Below are 19,545 nucleotides of genomic sequence, written 5' to 3'. Positions count from 1 at the left end.
CTGCTAAATTGTGTGCAGAATAAATCATGCAACTAGCGGCGGGGCAAGCTAAAGAAACAGATAATGACATATTCCTGTCTATATCACCTAGAAGAAGCCAGAAATTATATGTAATTCATAATTAATTTTATTTCTCTTTAAAGTTTCTTTTGAAATATTTCCCATTTCACATTTTTCCAAGTTGTTTGACTTGGACTTCTATCCATTCTTATTAAATTTAGAATTAGAACTCAAATTGAGACCGACAATTAATTGAGACAGCTCTGTACACTCCCTGTTAAAAATGTAGTTATAAAAGCTGGAAACAGGCATTTGATATCAGTAATGGGAAGAATTTAAGTTTGCTTTTCTATAACCTCTTTTCTCTGCAGTCACTCAGTCGTATGGGCCAAAGGAATGAAGATGCAACCCTTGAACATTTCCAACCATGCGTTAATGTATATTTTTGTTCACCTACCAGGAGGTGTATTTGAGTGGTGCAGAAAGAAAAAGAGTTCCAATGGCTAGTTTCTCCTCCTCTTCCCCCCTGACGCCTCTCCTCCCTCAATAACTGATAGATCTCATTCCCACGGGAATAAGACATCGCTGAAATGATCTAGTCATAATTACGTTCCTGTTTATAGGTTCTTGCAATAATTTATGCAGCTACATTCCCTGCACTGTAACAGTGACTACATTTCAAAAGTGGGCTGTAAGCATTTTGGGACATCCTGTGGTTGTGAAAGGTGCTATATCGATCCATGTGATGCTCATAAGTTACCTGGCCAACTTTGTATGGCAATACTTCACAACCAGCACTCCAGGTATGCTATCTTCAGTTGAATTAAGACTTGGTTTAAGAGAACTTGCATTAAATCATTGAGGTGGTCAGCATAGATGCATTTAAGGGAAACACAGGTAAGTATATGAGGGAGAAAGGAATGAAGGATATGTTAATAGGTTGAGATGAAGTTAGGTGGGAAGAGGCTTATGTGTAGCATACACACTGACAAAGCGTGAATGGCCTGTTTGTGCTGTAAAATTCGATGCAATTCCACACAAATTTTCTCTCCTTCCTTCCCTATTACTCTTACAAATTTCTCTTTTTCAAACCCACTTCCTTGAAGGCCTTCATGAATTATGCTTCCATAATTTTTTTTTCGATGGGACATTTAGTGGTGATCTTAAATTCATACTCTCTGGTCAACCTGTCACTGGTCAACAGGATTAGTTTTTCCACATTTACATCAAAACCCTTCAAAAATTTGAACATGAAAGTACACTTAGCTGCTAGTTTAACATGCAAGTTAATCTATTTAAAAATACGTGGATAAATCAGGGAATTCCACAAGAATGTATTAAATATTCGTAGAGTAAAATCACTGCACAATTTAAAGAGAGAAATTTTCATTTGAAAATACAGCCCTGTGGATTTAAAGAGGCAAAATATCTTTATCTACAAACTTATGCTGGTTCGGAAGGAACATCCTTTCCACATCCTGATGCTGACCAATTCCTGGCTCAAGGTTGATTAGTGTTTACCCTCACTGATGCCAACCCATTTGGTTTTATGTCAAACCAGGTTCCCACCTAAGCCACAGCAGATATGACACTCCTATCAATATCCTATCTCAATCTTTACCATTACTCTTCACACCTTACCATCTCTCCTTTAAGATTCCCCATCTATTGCATCCTCTTTTCCACCAGTCACCTTTCTCAGGAATTCTTCTTCCTCCCTGGCCTCAGCCTTTGCACTTCGTGATTCTTCATCCCTGAGGTTTTGACATTCACTTTAATTCAGCGTTCCCAGTCTCCAATGATGTCTTTGTTCACCGCTCTCAACCTCACCCCAAACATCTGCTCCCCTAGCCACACTCACCGTCATCCCCTCAATCTTGTAATTACACTTGGCTTCAAAACCACCTACCCTGTCATGGATGAGGCATTCACTGACCACTTCCTATCTCCACTCTCCTACCCTACACAATTCTTCCACGTTGCCATGTGTTTCTCTGTTTCCAACTGTGTCTTTGATTCCCATTTACAGCCCCTCTGGGGGGGGGGTCAGGTGAAGATGGAGGTCGTGGCAGGTAATCCCGGAAAGACTGCTAGCCGCAGAGGCGGACTGGGCAGAAGGCCTGCCTTGGTGTTCCGGCACCTTGTCCAAGCTATTAAAAAAGACAATAAAGCAAAAAATAGCCCTCCAGCCCTGACCCCTCACACCCCCACACTCCTCATGCTCCATACATCTCATCCTATGCAACCTCATGCCCCCCCCCCATCTACCCCCATTTCCCCCAAAAGTGTCCTGGGACCATATCCAAAAGAGTACCCTACCTCTCCATAGAACTCTGGCAGCTTTAGACCTTCTCCTAATGGGTCTTATGTGCACCAGTTGTATTTTGGACATCCCACCAGTGAAATCGGATCAGACTGAAGCAGCTGCACTTTACCATGTACAGTTGCCTCTGTGAACCATGGATGTGGAACTTAGAATCCATGCCCATTCAGCCCCCTGCGAAAATGTTAGGTGCAGAGTTCGGGTGGGACTTCTGGGTTTAGGCCTCCGCCGCCATTTTCATAACAAAAGAGAGGCTCTCCGTCTTTACAAAATTTCATGCCTAAGACTGTGATCTCAACACTGTTCAACATTTAGCATTAATAGTAAATATCTAAGTGTGACTTACTTGTCTCATTGGGCACTACAACAAGAAGATGTACCTGTCTACTGAACATTGAGATATGGAGCTCTTCACATGACAAGACTAATGCATCAGTGCAGAGCAGCTGTGGTCAAGTGATACAGAAGTGTGCAACATTTAACTATTGGGAAAGAATGGTGTTTGGATGTAGCCTAATGAAACATTTTGTCATGATCAATCCTAACACTATGTCCCTTGAAAGAAAATACACTAACAGTGCTCAGTGATGCAATGAGACAACAGCAATTAGACTCAACGATAGCAATATAGCTTGACGTACTGTGGCTTGGGAATTTGTGCAATTCAGTTTTACAGAGCAGCAACGGAACTAAAATTTAAATAAAGTGTGGGCATTAACATCAAAGCTTGCAGCTTAATTAGCAATGATCACTAAAGGCTTTTCTAAAACAGCTAGAGTACTGCATACAGTTCTGATCACCACAGGAAGGATATAATCACATTTAAGTGTGCAGGAGATTTACAAAGATGTTGCAAGGAATGTTAAATTTTTAGCTATAAGGAAAGATTGGGCAGGCTGGGGTTGTTTTGTTTGGAATAGAGAATGCTGGGGAAAGATTTAATTAAGGTAAATAAAATGAGGGGTCTTGATAGAATGAATAGAAAGAACCTGTTTTCCTGAAAAGTTCAATAAGCATGGGGTACAGACTTAAAGTAATTGGCAGAAGGATTAGAGGAACAGTTGAGAAGAAACTTTTTCACCAAGAGGGTTCTTTGGGTCTGGAACTTACTGCCTGCGAGGGTGCTGGATGCAGGGACCCTCAGTGCATTGAAAAAATACTTAGATATGCACTTGAAGTGCTGTAGCCTACGGACCAAATCTCACTGGAAAAGTGAGATTAAGCTGTCTCGCTCTTTGTTTCCAGCCAGCAGATATAATGGATGAATTACCTCCTTCTATGCTGCAAATTTCCTACGTTTCTATTTATACGCCGATTCAGAAGCATTTCTTTAAAATCTGGCAAGTTCAAAAATCCCTGGGCTCAAATCCTGGTCGTCTGTAAGCCCTTCTGTATGGAATGAGGTGGCAGCCTTAAGCCTCCAGATGCTTATCTCTATTCTATTTATTAAGCTAGTGATCTCGTACAACACTCGAATTCTGAAACAGGAAGGGCAATTCTTTTGGGTACAGCTTAACTGCAGCAAGGTGGTTAGATCCTGCAACACAAAGTTGGAGGGTAGCCAACATTAGTACCCATGGCGACATCCTTCGTCCAAAAATTAGAAGCGATAGAAGAAAATACATTTTAAAAAGACCTGAATAAACCAATTTCCGTAACCCATTTCCACCAGTTTCTATGGGGCTACAAATACGTCTCTGCCTGAGGAATTTTCTTTTTAATTTCTGTTTTAAGTACCATATATGCTAGTGTAAAAGTTGATCTCATTTAAAGTTGACCCCGTGTATTTCGGCCTTAAAAAAAACCAAATTTTAATATACTTCACGTAGAAGTTGAGACCAGTTTTCCAGCCCAAATATTTTTCTCCTGGAGGCGTTAATGATTTGATGAAAACCGGCAATTAAATGCTTAAAACATAAATACATTTAAGTTCTGTTTTCATTTATTCAAGTTATTAAAGTAATCAAATTTGCTCACTGATACTCAGTTTGAGTTCTGCCAGGGCCATTCAGCTCCTGACCTCATTACAGCCTTGGTCCAAACATGGACATGGACAAAAGAGCTGAACTCAAGAGGTGTGGTGAGAGTGACTACCCTTGACATCAAGGCAGCATTTGACCAAGTGTAGCATCAAGGAGCCCTAGAAAAACTGGAGTCAATTGGAATCAGGGGGAAAACTCTCCACTGGTTGGAGTCATATCTAGCACAAAGGAAGATGACTGTGGTTGTTGGAGGTCAATCATCTCAGTCCTGGGACATCACTGCAAAAGTTCCTCAGGGTAGTGTCCTAGGCCCAACTACTTTCAGCTGTTTCATCAAAGACCTTCCCTCCATCACAAGGTCAGGAGTGGGGATGTTCGTGGATGATTGCACAATGTTCAGCATCATTTGTGACTCCTCAGATACTGAAGCAGTCTGTGCGCATTTACAGAAAGACTTGGACAACATTCAGGCTTGGACTGATAAGTGGCAAGTAACATTCGTGCAACACAACTGCCAAGCGATGACCATCTCCAACAAGAGAGAATCCAGCAACCTCCCCTTGACATTCAATGGCATTACTATTACTGGATCTCTTACTGTCAATATCCTGGGGATTATCATTGACCAGAAGCTGAACTGGGCTAGCCATATAAATACTGTGGCTACAAGAGCAGTTTAGAGGCAGGGAATTATTCGGCAAGTATCTCACCTCCTGACTCCGCAAAGCCTGTCCTCCATCTATAAGGCATAAGTCAGGCGTGTGATGGAATACTCTCCACTTGCCTGGATGAGTGCAGCTCCATCAACACTCAAGAAGCTCAACACCATCCAGGATAAAGCAGCCCACTTGATTGGCACCCCTTCCACAAATATTCACTCCCTTCACCACTGATGCACAGTGGCAGCAGTGTGTATCATCTACAAGATGCATTGCAGCAACTCACCAAGGCTCCTTTGCCAGCACCTTCCAACCCGCAACCTCTATCACCTAGAAGGACAGGGGCAGCAGATGCATGGGAGCCCCAATCCCTGCAAGTTCTCCTCCAAGCCGTAGACTATCCTGTCATAGAACTATATCGCCGTTCCTTCACTGCCATTGGTCAAAATCCTGGAACTCCCTCCCTAACAGCATTGTGGGTGTACCTACACCACATGGACTGCAGCGGTTCAAGAAGGCGGCACACCATCACCTTCTCAAGGACAATTAGGGATAGGCAATAAATACTGGCCTTGCCAACAACATCCACATCCTGTAAAAGAATTTTTAAAAATTGTGTGTGGTAGTTAATATTAATGCTATTGTTTTTCACTTTATTCCAGTGCAATGGTCTATTCTGGATTTTACTTGGGCCCAAATCAAGCACACATCATCAACCCCTTGAAAACCCTATCCATGTAAAAGTTCACCCCATGATCTTTGGCCCAAAAAACCGGTCTCAAAAATTCAACTTTTAAATGAATATGTATGGTATGTCAAGAAGTCAATCCATTGTCATGAATATATCTTCTTTAAAGTCTTCAGAGGCTGCAGAAAGAGGCCAAGTGCATAGCAATAACTTCATCACTGTTTACGTTTTTCTTAAATTTATAACTTTACTCAGACTTGTTCCTCTTTTCCCTTCCCCAACGAATGGCTTTCTTGGTCTTGACGTGATTAATTAGTCCTTTATCAACCCAAATCAATACAGAAATGACCTCCCCCATTGGGCCATAGTTCATTCACATGAGCTAGGAGCCAAGACCAACAAACTCCTTATCAGCAAAGCCAGGGATTAAAAACTCACTTGCTCAAACTGAAGGGCCACCATCTCAATAAGTTCCAAAAATAGTGGAAGCAACATCCAGTTTTTAAAGATGCAGGGAAAATTGCCAAAGAAAGAAAACCCATATTATTAGCAGGATTGGATTCATTTATTAACTAATCATTATGCTGCAGTACTTATGTCTATCTGATGACAATATTAAGCAGCAGGCTGTATATTTGCTATTAAAACACAACATCAGCTGAACCAATTATTTTCCCAGTATAGCCTGAGGAATTAAAAAGCCAACTCACAGTTACGATTTGGAGTAGGGGTTAGTTGATGGGGGGGGGGAGGGATGCCATGCTTTTAAGAACACAATGCTATTAAACCCAGAATTGAAGCAGGCTGCTCCAGAAAGCTGGTCACCATAACCTCAATGCTGGCAACTCCTCAGCAAAGAACAATGGAGGAGATGGCTCTACTCAAAGGATCTCGGATACTAAAGGGACTTAAGAGATATTATGGAGAAATGGAGTTGAGACAGAAAATCAGCCGATCATATTCACTGGTGGATCAGGCTCGATGGGCCAAATGGCCCACCCCCTGCTTCTATTTCCTATGTTCAAACTGACCTTAAAATAGATGAAAATTCTCCTAATTATTTTTCTTGAGTTACAATTTTTTTTTAATGCACGTTATTTGTAACCCCATTTACAATTCACCTGGTTCTTACAGAATTATATTTGGAGAAGTTCACCTTGTCAAAATCTCTTCTCATATTTTTCTTTTCATCTTGGTTATTGATTTCATCATGATGAAGGCGAGGGTGGGTACAAACTTTTGCCTCCTGTGGCAACACCACCGGTTGACAGATTTGGACATCGCAGGTGACATTGCCTTGCTGGCCATGGAATTATGCACAGTCCTAGACATGACCACCAGCCCTGAGAGTAGCAGTGCCAAGGTTGGTCTATGCATCAGCCTTAAATAAACCAGGACAGTGACGACTCAACAGCTACAAGGTCCTCCCATCACGATGGGGCAACAAAATATCAACCACTTCCCCTACCTAGGGAGCAACATCTCCAGGGAAGGTGACGTAGAGATCAATGTCCACACACGAATCAGTAAAGCAGCATTGGTCTTCCAGTGGCTCCACACGGTCTGGGCAGCCAACACTATCAACACGGACACGAAGCTGCAAACTCTACATGTCCATAGTAGTACCAACCAATCGCAATCTGTGCCAGCAAGACAAGAAAGAACAGCAAGTTGGACATCTTCCACCAGTGCTGCCCACGTAAGATCCTGGGCATCACATGGGGAGACAGTATCACCAATGATGAAATACTGCACTGGACTGGTCAGAGGTGCCTGCAGGACATTGTGACAGAGACACGCCTGATACTGGCTGGGCACATATTTCAACTCGTAGGCATATTCCCCGCCGGAATGGTAGAATGGACACCACCAGATGGAAGATGACAACGGGGCCGGCCAAAGAAGACTGGCAAAGTACATTTGAGGAGGACCTCCAAGAGCGAGACACCACCTGGGCTGGAGTGAAAGAGATTGCGATGGACCAGGGCCGATGGTGGAGTCTTGCTGTCCATTGTCCCACACAGAACCAGAGCAACTGTGTCTAAATCTTCTTGTATTTTAACATCTCCATGGTCTGAGAAATTCAATCACTACTTTGCAGTTTACATTTGAAATTAATTTTGAGACAGTTGTTAACGCTTTGAAAAGATTATGACTCCTGTCATTGACGCTCTTTGAGAATGTGATTATTGAGTTCCTGTTGTGAAAATGACACTGGAGGGAAAAGTGGAAGCTTGGAAAGGAAGCTGAATAAGGGACATCAGTTGCCCATTTAGATAGAAATCAACGGATTAATAAGAATGTCAAATAATTTCAACATCCTTGTACTTTGTTTTGTTTGTTTTTCTGGGGGTGGGGGACAACCTGCAATGAACTTTGACTTGATATTCTTGCTTCAATACGGAGCCTTGATGGCTACCTATCTGGTTTTCAAATGGATATTCAGATTTAAGGCAGGTTGCCTGGCAATCAGATTACTATAAAATTGGAAAGTAAAAATCTAGTTTTCAATGCTGTTTAAATTTTCTGAAATCACTCCACAACTCACTAAGTAATAATAAAATGTGATGCACATTTTAAAAATCAACTTCCTGGTTTGTTTATTCTCTTGGTAATTTTCTCCATTCCTCTCGTTAATTTTCTCTATTCCTCTCCTGAAATGTATGCCTTCCTTGCTGGGGTATGATCCCATGGGCATCAGGCATTCTTCAGGTCCTCAGTCAAGTGGGCAATATTCAAATGTAAACCTTGACAGCAAGTGTCAAGAGGCTACTCAACAGCAGGGGTTGTTGAAAGTAACATTCATATCACACAATGATCATCTTCAATAAGAGAGTCTAACCACCTCCCCTTGACATTCAATGGCATAGCCATCATTGAAGAGCAGCAAGCAACTCACCTCCTGACTTCCCAAACCTTTCCACCACCTACAAAATGTGTCAGTGATGGAATATTCTCCACTTGCCTGGATAAGTGCAGTTCCAACAAGAGGCTCGACTCCATCGGGAACAAAGCAAAGCAGGACTCCGTTTGATCAGCACCCCGTGCAACACTTTAAACATTTACACTCTCCACCACTGGCACACCGTGGCTGCAGTGTGCATCAACTACGCTGCATCAACTCACCATGGCTTCTTCGACAGTGCCTCCAAACCTACGATCTCTACCACCTGGAAGGACAAAGGCAGCAGGTGCATGGGAACACCTACACCTCTAACTTCCCCTCCACGTCACATGCCATCCAGACTTCGAAGCACACCATTGCTCCTTCAAAACCTAAAAGTGCTGTGGGAGCACCTTCACCAAATAACCTACTGTGGTTCAAGATGATGGTGGTGACCACCTCTACAAGGGCAAATTAGGGATGGGCAATAAACGCTGGCCTCACAACGACATCCACATCCCCTGAATAGCTCAACCATTTACTAAACCATGGTGCTGTCCTAAGCTCTGGATCCAACTGCTATGAACAAAAATCAATTTATTGTTTGCTTCTGTTTATTCTTCAGTGATGTCGTCAATCATCCCGAAACACTGCACCCACATTTTTGGGCTGGACAGGGTCCTGATTTAGGTAACTCCCTTGGAAGGGAAAATGAACCAAACCATGAAAGGGTCTGAACTACTGAACTACCATCAATCAGTAATCCAGGGATTACTGGATCCACTTTGGCTACCTGTTTTAATGTAACTTTTTCACACTGAGGGACTTTGTGTATTGTTTCTAAACTCTGAGGAGATTTTGGAGAGGGTTTGAGGAGAGTTCCTCCTCTGAAGAGGCAGAGCTGGAAGAACAGGGAAACAATGATGAAGAAGAAATGCCATTGTTCATTTTCAAAGTCGCAACCACAAGCTCAGATACTGACAATGCACTCGATTTAAAGGATAGCTTTGAAGTGGGGTATGCACATGACGAGTCAGTGAGGATCTCCCTAGTGTCATGGAGATGTCTGATAGGCTGTTCTTTGTTGAGGTTCAGGCAGCAGAATTGCTCCCGGAACACTCTGAGCGTATATGACCTCCAGCTGAGACTTCCTCCCCTCATCCCCTCCCCCCTCCAGCTGCTTGTCCTGCTCTACGTTACCTCTGCTCATTCTCCCTGTCGTGCTGAGGTCCAAGGGAGATGCAAACTACTGCACCAATGTTTGGGAGCAGGTGGGTTATGCAGAATCCTTGAAATCAGGTCAAAGTTTTTCAGGTCTTTCTGATGAACCTCAAATGTTAATGTTGTTTCTCTCTCCATTGATGCTGCCAGACTTGCTGAGCGTTTCCACCATTTTCTGTTTTTATTTTCAGCATACACCACACTCTCCCTGTAGACTTTAATAACTTTAAACTAACTTTAAAAACCACCAAACACTTCTACAATTACATCAAGAACTAGTAGAAATCGATCAGCAATTAAGCAAAAAAATAGTTGAAGATCTCTTTCAATAGTGCTTGTGGGGGTTCCCTCCTGCTCCTGAATGTGTGTTAAGACAGGGCATTAGTTGGAACATTGAGCTCCAAAATGGCAGCACTGACATTAAAGCATTGCAAGCTGATTGATGTTACAATTTGCCTAAGTGCAGGGATGCACCCTGTGCACATGCCAACGCCCTCACCAAAACAGCCTCCGCCACAGCTCGCTCCAGAAGTGTGCTCGCATCCCACGGGTGTCATTTTAGAGGGAAAATTGCACTCGTAGCACCAAAAAACACAGGCACTGCAGAGCTGAATTTTGCAGCCAACAAATTGAAAATGCTTATTCTGGCCTGGTTGAGACTTGTATAACTGCAAACAAACTGGACTAGCAGCAGGCAACAGGCCTGTACACTGTTACCATGGCCTCGCCCACTAAACAGGGCTTATTAGTCACTCAGTTTGCGGGCACTGCTTAACACTGTGCACTTAAGCTCTGCCTTCACCATAGCAACAGATTCAATCTAACAGTGCTTTCAAACAAAGTTAAAAACAAAACTGCATTTAATGTTCTTTGCGATAGAGTGTATTTCCCTGAACTAAACATGTATACGTTATATGAAATGTACAGGCCGTTATTAGTCCTAATTGCACTCACAGCCATAAGGTTTTTCAGGACTTCAGAGCTCATACTGCACTAATGTTAGGAAATCCCACATGAAGAAAGAAAAATCAAACAAATGCACAGAGGGTAAATAGATCAGTGATATGGAGTCACCGACGCAGAGGTTGTCACTAATTAACATAACACTAAGTGTTAAATGGAGCACAAGCTCATAACACAAAAACAAGGACAGGATCTGAACAGCAGGTGTCAGTGGAACACATTATGGGTGGAATTTCATACCCTTCTTGGCAGGCTTGGTGGCGGGGCATTTAATCAGGCAGGAGGGTGCGGAAGGTGGACCCAGCCACCTTCCCACTTCCACCCCGATTAAGTCCGTGGCGGGTAGATCCGTGGACAATTACTGCCCACCTAACAGCCTCACCCCGCCACCACTGCAGGGCTTACCATGTGGGAGGCATGACAAACAAATCTGTGCGGGGCAGCTCGCCGGCTCCCAGAGGCAGTCTCTCGTTCAAAGGCACTCAGTACCTGATTGAGGAAGCCAGCATCAGGAAGGGGGCTGAGAACCATCTGCTGCCCCTGCTGCTGACAGCCCTCGCCCCCGCCCCCCACCATCAATCAGCTGTGGCCCGGGATCCAGCGACGATCCTGGGCGTCGGCTGGGTGTCGTTCCGGCAGCAGTCACCCCCCCACCCCGATGGCACTCCATTCAATACAGCTGACAGCCTCTTATTGGCTGCCAGCTCTCAGCAGGGAGCACTTCCGACCCCTGGGGAAGCCCGCCGCTGTCCAGTTAAGTGCCCGAATGACACATAACGTGGGGCTCTCGCCCACTCTCCGCTCAACAGGTAAGACCCCCGTCTCGTCCATTAAATACCACCCTGCGTGTCAGGATGGAAACTTGCACCATTAATTCCACAGTTCCACATGTGTATCGATGCAACATATTTTCTGTGTTATGACTGCACTATAAATGGGGAGCAAAAATTGCCAGCCTGATAAAAGAGGTAGCCTCACACTGCTGAAGGACAACCGATAGCATTTCATAAACTTTGAAAACATCAACAGGGTCCTGAGCAGCTACCTCTTAAGAACACAAATGCATGCATATGGAGCAATACACAGCATAATAGCATAGTGTTACCAACCTAGAGCTAGGGGACAGAGTTTAAAAATAAGGGGACTCCCAGTTAAGACAGAGTTGAAAAGAAATTTTTTCTCTCATGATCCTTTGGAACTCTCTTCCCCAGAGAGTGGTGGAGGCAGGGTCATTGCATATTTTTACGTCAGGGGTATATAGATTCTTGAATAACAAGGAAGTCAAAGGTTACTGGGGGTAGGCAGAATGTGGACTGAAGACCACAATCAGATCAGCCATGATCTTGTTGAACGGCGGAGCAGACTCAAGAGGCCAAATAGTCTACTCCTGCTCCTAATTTGTATGTTCATGTATAACCATAAAGCAGTATAAAAGGGCCATGAATGTCCAAAATCACAGAAGTAAACTTACTACTTTTTTTCCCCCTATACTTTCAGGGTATTACAACTAGAAGAAAGTTCTCCAATTCCAATTCTTAAAGCATTTTTACTGGAAGTCACCATGTTGCCTAGGAAGAACTATGATTTTCACGCCTTTTATAGTGTACCAGTAGGCTGCCCGTCTCTACTGGAGAGCCAAATGCATTGTTTTGTTTTAGCTTGCAGGCTTCTTATCAAAATCAGTGTAAGGTTAAGGTTGAGGCCTGGCCACCATTGAAGGCACTGCATCCTTTATATTACAGCATACAAGGTCCACAGGTGTAACACTTACCTGCAGTGCACAGCACAACATCGGTGTTTGTCCCAGGTTTGGGAAGTTGAAAACCCACAGCTAACAATTTTCAAACAAAGGCCATTTTCAATCTTTATTTATATACTTCTTCGTGTGAAAATACAAGTAAAATATAGATCAGTAACCATACTGGAGCATCATTAACCTTGCTGTCAGGTGGTATAATTTTAGATTTAACTATGTTCCTTAACTTGCTAGTTAGGATTCTGCAGGAAGTGGTCAATTTAGCAGTAAACTGTGACTGCTATGATGTGGCTTCTGAATTTTACAAAGTTCCACCAGTTGAGGGCAGCAGTTGTTGGTCTGGTTAAAAATTCTGCTAGTGAAGGCAGAAAGTAAGCAGTGTATTTTGTATTTATAGTGAGCTGCTGGTATCAGCGTTTGAAATGGCACCAGGAAGTGGCACTGAATACATTTATAAACTTGGAGCAGTAGTATTAGAAGCGAGCACAGAGGGAAATTTAATATGCTGGTTCAGCATGTTCTTATCCTCCTTCAACCCTTCAACCATGACAACGCAGCTCACTCCAGCCACAGAAAATGAAAATTGAAGGGTGAGGCAGGGCCAATCTTACACTCTCAAAGGTGAGATTTTCTTGTCCACGCATTAAGAGCTCAGTAAGGATAAAAGTGGGGCTAAGAAGGTTTTTTTTTTAAACTCCATCCACTAGGCTAAAACTAAGTGGTACATGAATTTAAATCAATGCTTATTGCTCTACTGTCCTGTGGTTATCTTAATGCAGGGCACCTGAGGCGTCTGGGAATCTCAGGTAGAAACCTTATGAATTTATAAAAATTAGGGTCATATTATGTAGTTGAGAACCTGGGGACGTTTTGCAGCCGACTTGTTGGAGCGCCCGCCTAGACACTCTGCTCAGTAGAAGCTGTCAAATGGAGAAATGGAAACTCCCTGAGGTGAGTTAAAAAAAATCACAAATTTCGTAGGGTTCCCAAGGGCCCCAATAAATATAGTTTGGGCCACAGCTACCCTAGGCTCCCTCCCCCACCACCAGCCCAAAGCCCACCTGAACATCTCCCCAACCCCAAAAAAAAATGCCTCACTGCCAGCCGGGCCACCACCAAGCCGTCCAATACAGCGCCAGGCCAAACGCAGCGAACTGCCTATGGCCACCCATCTGGGGCTGAGCAGCTCGCCATCCCCATTTAAATGAGATGCACCCACCCTGCCAAAGGCTGTGCCCGAGTCTACCGTCCGAGAGTTCGAATGTTATAACTCCACCACCTCCCCCCATTCCCCCCCCGCCCCATACACACACACACACACACACATCTAGTATTGTATGGCCGATCCCAGCTTACATCTGGCTTTGTAAATCTCTAAATATCGTTATCCCACTCCATTTAGTAGATACAGTCACCATCCCATATTAGTTACCAGATGACACAACATTCTCAACTTATCTTATCCCTGATCATGCACACGTAAAAGTCTGTGGCATGCAGTGTTGTACACCACCGCTGGGGGGGCGGGGGGGGGAGAGAAGATTAACAGCAGCATCCCGGTATTCTTGCCGCATGCAACGTGGAGCTGATTGAGGAGCAATAACTCGTCACCAGAGCATGGAGTGAACATCCATCAGCAAAAAGCAGGGTTTTTTTTTCCCTGAGAGGGCAAATCACGCCAATTATGCCTGCGGGGATTGGCTTTCTGCTTACCACACAATAAACCCTACACGCCCATTTGGTATTTAAAAACATGAGGCAAAGGAACAATGACAACATTATCTACTGGCTTCTCTATTCCTGGATTGGCTATCGAGCAAATAAAACCCTACAATTTGCATTGCGTGACGCTACTGCCACCTTCGAAACATTGGACGGGGGCTTTCCCGCCCCACCCCGCCACCGGGATGGTCCGGTCCCGTTGAAAGTCAATGGATTTTTGTCTGAGCCGCCGCATCCCCTGGGGCGGGTCCCACCACCGGGGACGTCTAGGTAATCTTAAGAAAAACCATCCGTGCTTACACATTTAAGGATTAGTTTTTTTTTTGGGAGGGGGAGAAAGGTGAAGGGGGGAAACGAACGATTCAACTGTGCTTCTACTCGCACTTACCAGAAACGCGCTCTTCTTCGAGGAGTTTCATCTGGTGGTGGAATATTTGCTCTTGGACTCGACAGATCGATCTCTTAATCTTCTCTCTCCGTGTCACCATGTAAGTGAGGTTTCGAACCTAGTGAAGAAATATCACAGCCTGTTACACCAGACTTTAGAAACAGTTTAGCTTACACACGAGCAAACACTCTACACCTTAAAGGCACTCAAAAGTACCAGAGCTTCAACATCTTATTGTAGATGCTGCTTTCCTGATAGGGGGAAAAAAAAAGGACAAAACTTACCTGCATGACCTTCTTCAAAAAAAACAAAAAACAAAAAAAAAAGTCACCCATAACTTAGCACTAGATCTATCTAAAGTAAAAACAGAAATTGCTGGAATGCACAGCAGCTCAGTTCAGCATCTGAAAGAGAAAGATAGGTTAACGTTTTGGCTTGATCACAACCGTTCCTGTTTTTATTTCAGATTCCCAGCATTCGCAGTTCCTTTTAACTTTTACCGAAACTATTTAGGATTCACCATGGCCACAAAATGCCATGTGTCCCTCCCACCACCCAGACCCCGCGCCCCCACCCCTCACCAACAACCCCCCATCCCCATCCTCATTTCAACAAGTGTCTCAGTTTAAAATGCTTGTAGGCAGCCTACCACTGTTGCTCAGTAGACTGTGACAGCAAGCCAATTTAGTCTGTAAAAGCCTTGAATGTGCCCATCACACTTCAGACTTCAAACTTTGAAAAGCATTGAAAAAAAAAGCAAAACAGGCACAGTTACTTTGTGTTGGAGCCAAACTTCCCTCAAAAATGGTTGTGTTTATTTACAGCAATTAAACCTTGTGGTCTTAATGCCTTGGCAGAAGAATAATTTAGTGTGTATTGCATGGTATATCGCCCCTGTCTCTATTCAACTTACCACAGGAGATCTGGTTAATTATTTGAGCTAGTACCTCAGTTTTACTGAGAGAAAAAAAAAATTGAGGCAAGTGTGTTTCATATAGATTTAACAGACCCAACAAGTATTTACTGGTACAATTACCTGAAGACCAGCCAGTAGATGCGATCGATTGTTCAGAGTAAGAGTGGTGGAAACACAACTGCACACAACTGCAGAGAATGGTGCCAGACAACTGCTCACTATTCCGCCCCCCACCACCCCCACCTCCAGAACAAGACAAGCCTTCCTGACTGCAATACCACTTAAATATTACTTCAACACAAGAGTGTGCGTTATATCTAATCATAAGGAGCTATCCATCCACACATCAAGTACAGACAACAACCGGAGGGGCAAAGCATAGGAGAGAGAAGAATGCGTTAAAAGATGACAGGCACTACTAGAGTACTGTATCAACTATAGTGTAAAAGGTGGTGTCAAAGAGACTATTAGTAAAATCAGAAAATAAGATTAACCACACAATGTGTACTATATAAAAGAATACACCCACTTTTATTAGATTTTATTACAGTACAATGTTATAAATACTGTACATTCAATACTGCACAGAAGTAAAAGCCAACAGATTGAAAGGAAAGTAAAGTCATAAGGAAATAGTAGAGACACAACTGATCTCAGGTACAGCTTAGAAAAGAATATGGGGCAGTGCTCTGATTGGCAGATATCTACAGCTCGTTCCCCAATATTGGTGCCAACTGTTACAATGGAGCATATCCCTCACACCCAGTTACAGTCACAACCCCATGTTCACTGTATTCACTGAATAAGATTTTTGTCGTGAAGTATTTCAGTTACATAGCTTCTTTGTACACTTCATTGTGAAATGGATGATTTCAGAAATCTAAAGGTCTGATGCTGTCATTTTTAACTTCCTGCCGTTAAGAGACAAGGTTGAAATAGTGAACTTAATTGCAATCAACCCTGTAGACGGTGACTTCTAAACATGCTAAAATGGGCAATTTGAGAAAAAAAATGAAATATTCGCTTAACAAACTCAGAGCATTAACACAAATTAATACCATGGGTGCAGATGAAAATTAATTACATTTCAATTCCGATATTCTGAGCTGAAAACTTTTCATTAAACTGTGTAATCCACCTAAATGGAATTGACTGTGAAATCCTACCTGGATTTAAGATTTATTTTGATATGATTAAAATCAGCATTAAAAAGCAATAACAAGTAAATTAAGTTAATACAATGATATATAGGAAACAATTATGATCTGGCAGAACAAATCCTTTATCTTCCAGAATTTGCATATATGTGGAGGTAAGCATAGCAACAGCCCACACTAGTGAGCACCTTATTCCAATTATACCCTAGTAATCAGCTTGGTGAATGAGTGGCTAATTCAGTCAATTCACTGAGGAAATAGCAAATTGTAATCTGGATGGATTGTACAGAGTACATAGTTGGGATGGTGAGAGCACAAAGGCAGAAACAGGAGAACATGCAGTGAGAGAAACATAGAACGTGCACTTTCAAAATCACAAAGCTTTAGTCACGAGTAATATAATCTGAATGATTAATCACCGGGCTTGAGATAATGCACCATATAAAGAATGCCACCCATCTAATGCAATATGATTCCCTAAAGCTGCATAGTTTCATGAGATAGATACCACCTATTTATCCCAGCATCACCTCATCCCTCCCCAAAACCAATCCTTCACCATCACTCTCATCTCCCACACAAGGTATATACCTACACATTGGATGATTATTGCAAGTTAAATGTGCAACTTAACACTTGAAAAGTGTGAATGATACAAGATTGATGAGAAACAGCAAGGTCAGAGTCGCAATCTAATCCCACTCTCTCACCATGTAAACTCATGGATTTGATCATGGATCTAATTTTTTGTAATTCATCTTTCACTGGTCATAATTCTATATTTATGCCACAGGTTAAAAATAGACCGCTGCGAACTGTGCTGCAGCTATTTCTGGTTATGTGAAAATACACAAGAAGACTGTCTGTAGTGTCAGCAACATTTCTTGGATCATTTTAAAAATCAGTAACTGACGGTGGCATGAGAACACATTCACAGCACAGACAGGGGACAATAGTGGGCTCGATAGGAATCGTCTGCAAAAGACTGGAGAAAGTATGCACAACAAACATCTAGCTGTTAGAGTGGCCTTAGTTACCAGAGAAATGACTAGCCCTCATTGTGTGTTTATTGCACAGCAAAAATGTACACAATTAAAGCGCTTTATAACATTGTGCTACATGTAAAGCAGTTACTCGGAAAGCATTCTAATCTTTTCCGTGATGCATTGAAAAGGATATTTTGATGATGAAACAGCTAACAAAAATGACATGAGTTAATAAAAAAAATAGTGTAGTGGATGACTCTGTGCAAACTCCCTGCTAATCTCCCAAACTCTGAATGCTCAGAGTGACTTCACAAAACAGGCCCACGCAGGGAACAAAATCTCCTCTCATTCTGCACAGGATTAGCAGCCGTACTGCTGGATTAGCAGATTAGTGCAAAATAGCTTCCAGCCGCTAAACTCCAATGAGGAAGTTGACAGAACAAAACTATAACAGAGATAATTGACAGCTGAAGCCACCAGGATACAAAAAATAGTTCAACGTGTATTAAGGGATATAGCACACTTCAAGCCGATCATGTAAACCGAAACCACAAGAGCAAAACGGGTTATCCAAGACTGGAAAGTATTTCAGGTTTTCGTAGAAGACACCAAGCCGTGGTTCATATACCATAAACCACAAGAAATGTGCACATGAACATCTTGCAAACCCTGAGACAGATACATTAATAAATAAATTTAAGAAATATAAAGAAATAGATGTATATAAAGATATATATATATATGTATATATATATATGAATGATTATAAATAAAGATATGAAATACTTATACACATCCATACACACAAAAATCTAAATAAATTCATGCACATATAGTAGCGCTGGCTGAACAGTAATTGGGTGAAATTGAAGGGCTTATTCAGATTAAGTAAACTTCCTAGATATTTGAAATGGGAAAGCACACTGAGGACCTACAGTTCAAACTTTTAGGTTATCCCCATATCTTTGTTTGCAGTTGTCACTAGTCCAATTTATTTCCAGTTAGTCAGTCATTGATAATATATCCCCGACTTGCTTCTCTCCGTCCCCAACCCCTTCTTGTGATGAATAAACTACTAATGTTGAGAAGCCTGTGAAATTGCCAGTGTCAAATCAATCCTAGAGCTTCAGGTCAATGGTTCTTTCTCTGACTTTCAGGTGGAAACTAGGAGGCCCAAGCTAAGCAACCCAGAGAAGAAGAATTATGCAAATTATATGAACCAAAATATCACTCAGGTGTTTGGTTTATTGGACTGAACATTTAGGAAAAATAGAACTTACATTGGTGCAGTGCCTTATTACATCCCCAGGACATCCCAAAATATTTCAACAACTAACAAATTACTCTTTAAGGTGCAGTCACTATTGTTATGTGCAGGCAAGATAGGGAAAATCCTAGAAGGGGATGAGTAACCCCAATGATTACGAATGAAAGAGAGGATATAAGGAGAGATAAGCAGGCAGTGGAGACTTTAATGGGTAGAATTAAGGAATAGTTTTAATGGTTTAAGACTCTAGCACTTCAGCAGGAATTGTGTACAGACCTCCAGTGTTACCATGAAGTGGTAGCTTGCATAAATATATTGGCCTTGGAGGGAGTGTAGTACGAGAAGAAATTGCACAAACTAGCATAATTTTCCCAGGAATGTAAAAGATTAAGTGGCGATTTGATCGCAGTTTTCCAGATATGAAAGGGAACAGATAGGGTAGATTGTGAGAAACTATTTTCCCTAGTAGGGTGTCTAGGACTAGCGGGGCATAGTCAAAAAAACTGGAGCCAGACCTTTCAGGAGTGAAATTAGGAAACAATCCTGCACACAAAAGTGTGGTAGAAGCTTGGGATTCTCTTCTGCAAATGGCAATTGATGTTAGATTTGAACTGAGATTATTTTTTTTTTGTT

The 19,545-nt window shown here is 42.5% G+C and overlaps 1 protein-coding gene across 3 annotated transcripts in view; it reads right to left on the bottom strand.

Annotated features, from left to right (window-relative positions):
* The window catches only part of jade1 (jade family PHD finger 1), a 120,380-nt gene that overhangs the window by 1,386 nt on the left and 99,449 nt on the right, over positions 1 to 19,545 (bottom strand). For all 3 annotated transcript variants that reach the window (XM_078538559.1, XM_078538549.1, XM_078538569.1), the window contains one exon: positions 14,587 to 14,704. In XM_078538559.1, the coding sequence (XP_078394685.1) occupies positions 14,587 to 14,704 (118 nt within the window). The remainder of the gene's footprint in view (positions 1 to 14,586; positions 14,705 to 19,545) is intronic.

The sequence above is a fragment of the Cetorhinus maximus genome, chromosome 1 (genome assembly GCF_964194155.1).
Source record: "Cetorhinus maximus chromosome 1, sCetMax3.hap1.1, whole genome shotgun sequence".
In the NCBI taxonomy this organism is placed as follows: domain Eukaryota; kingdom Metazoa; phylum Chordata; class Chondrichthyes; order Lamniformes; family Cetorhinidae; genus Cetorhinus; species Cetorhinus maximus.
Note: the sequence above shows the minus strand (reverse complement) of the source record. Positions and strands in the feature narration are given on the sequence as shown.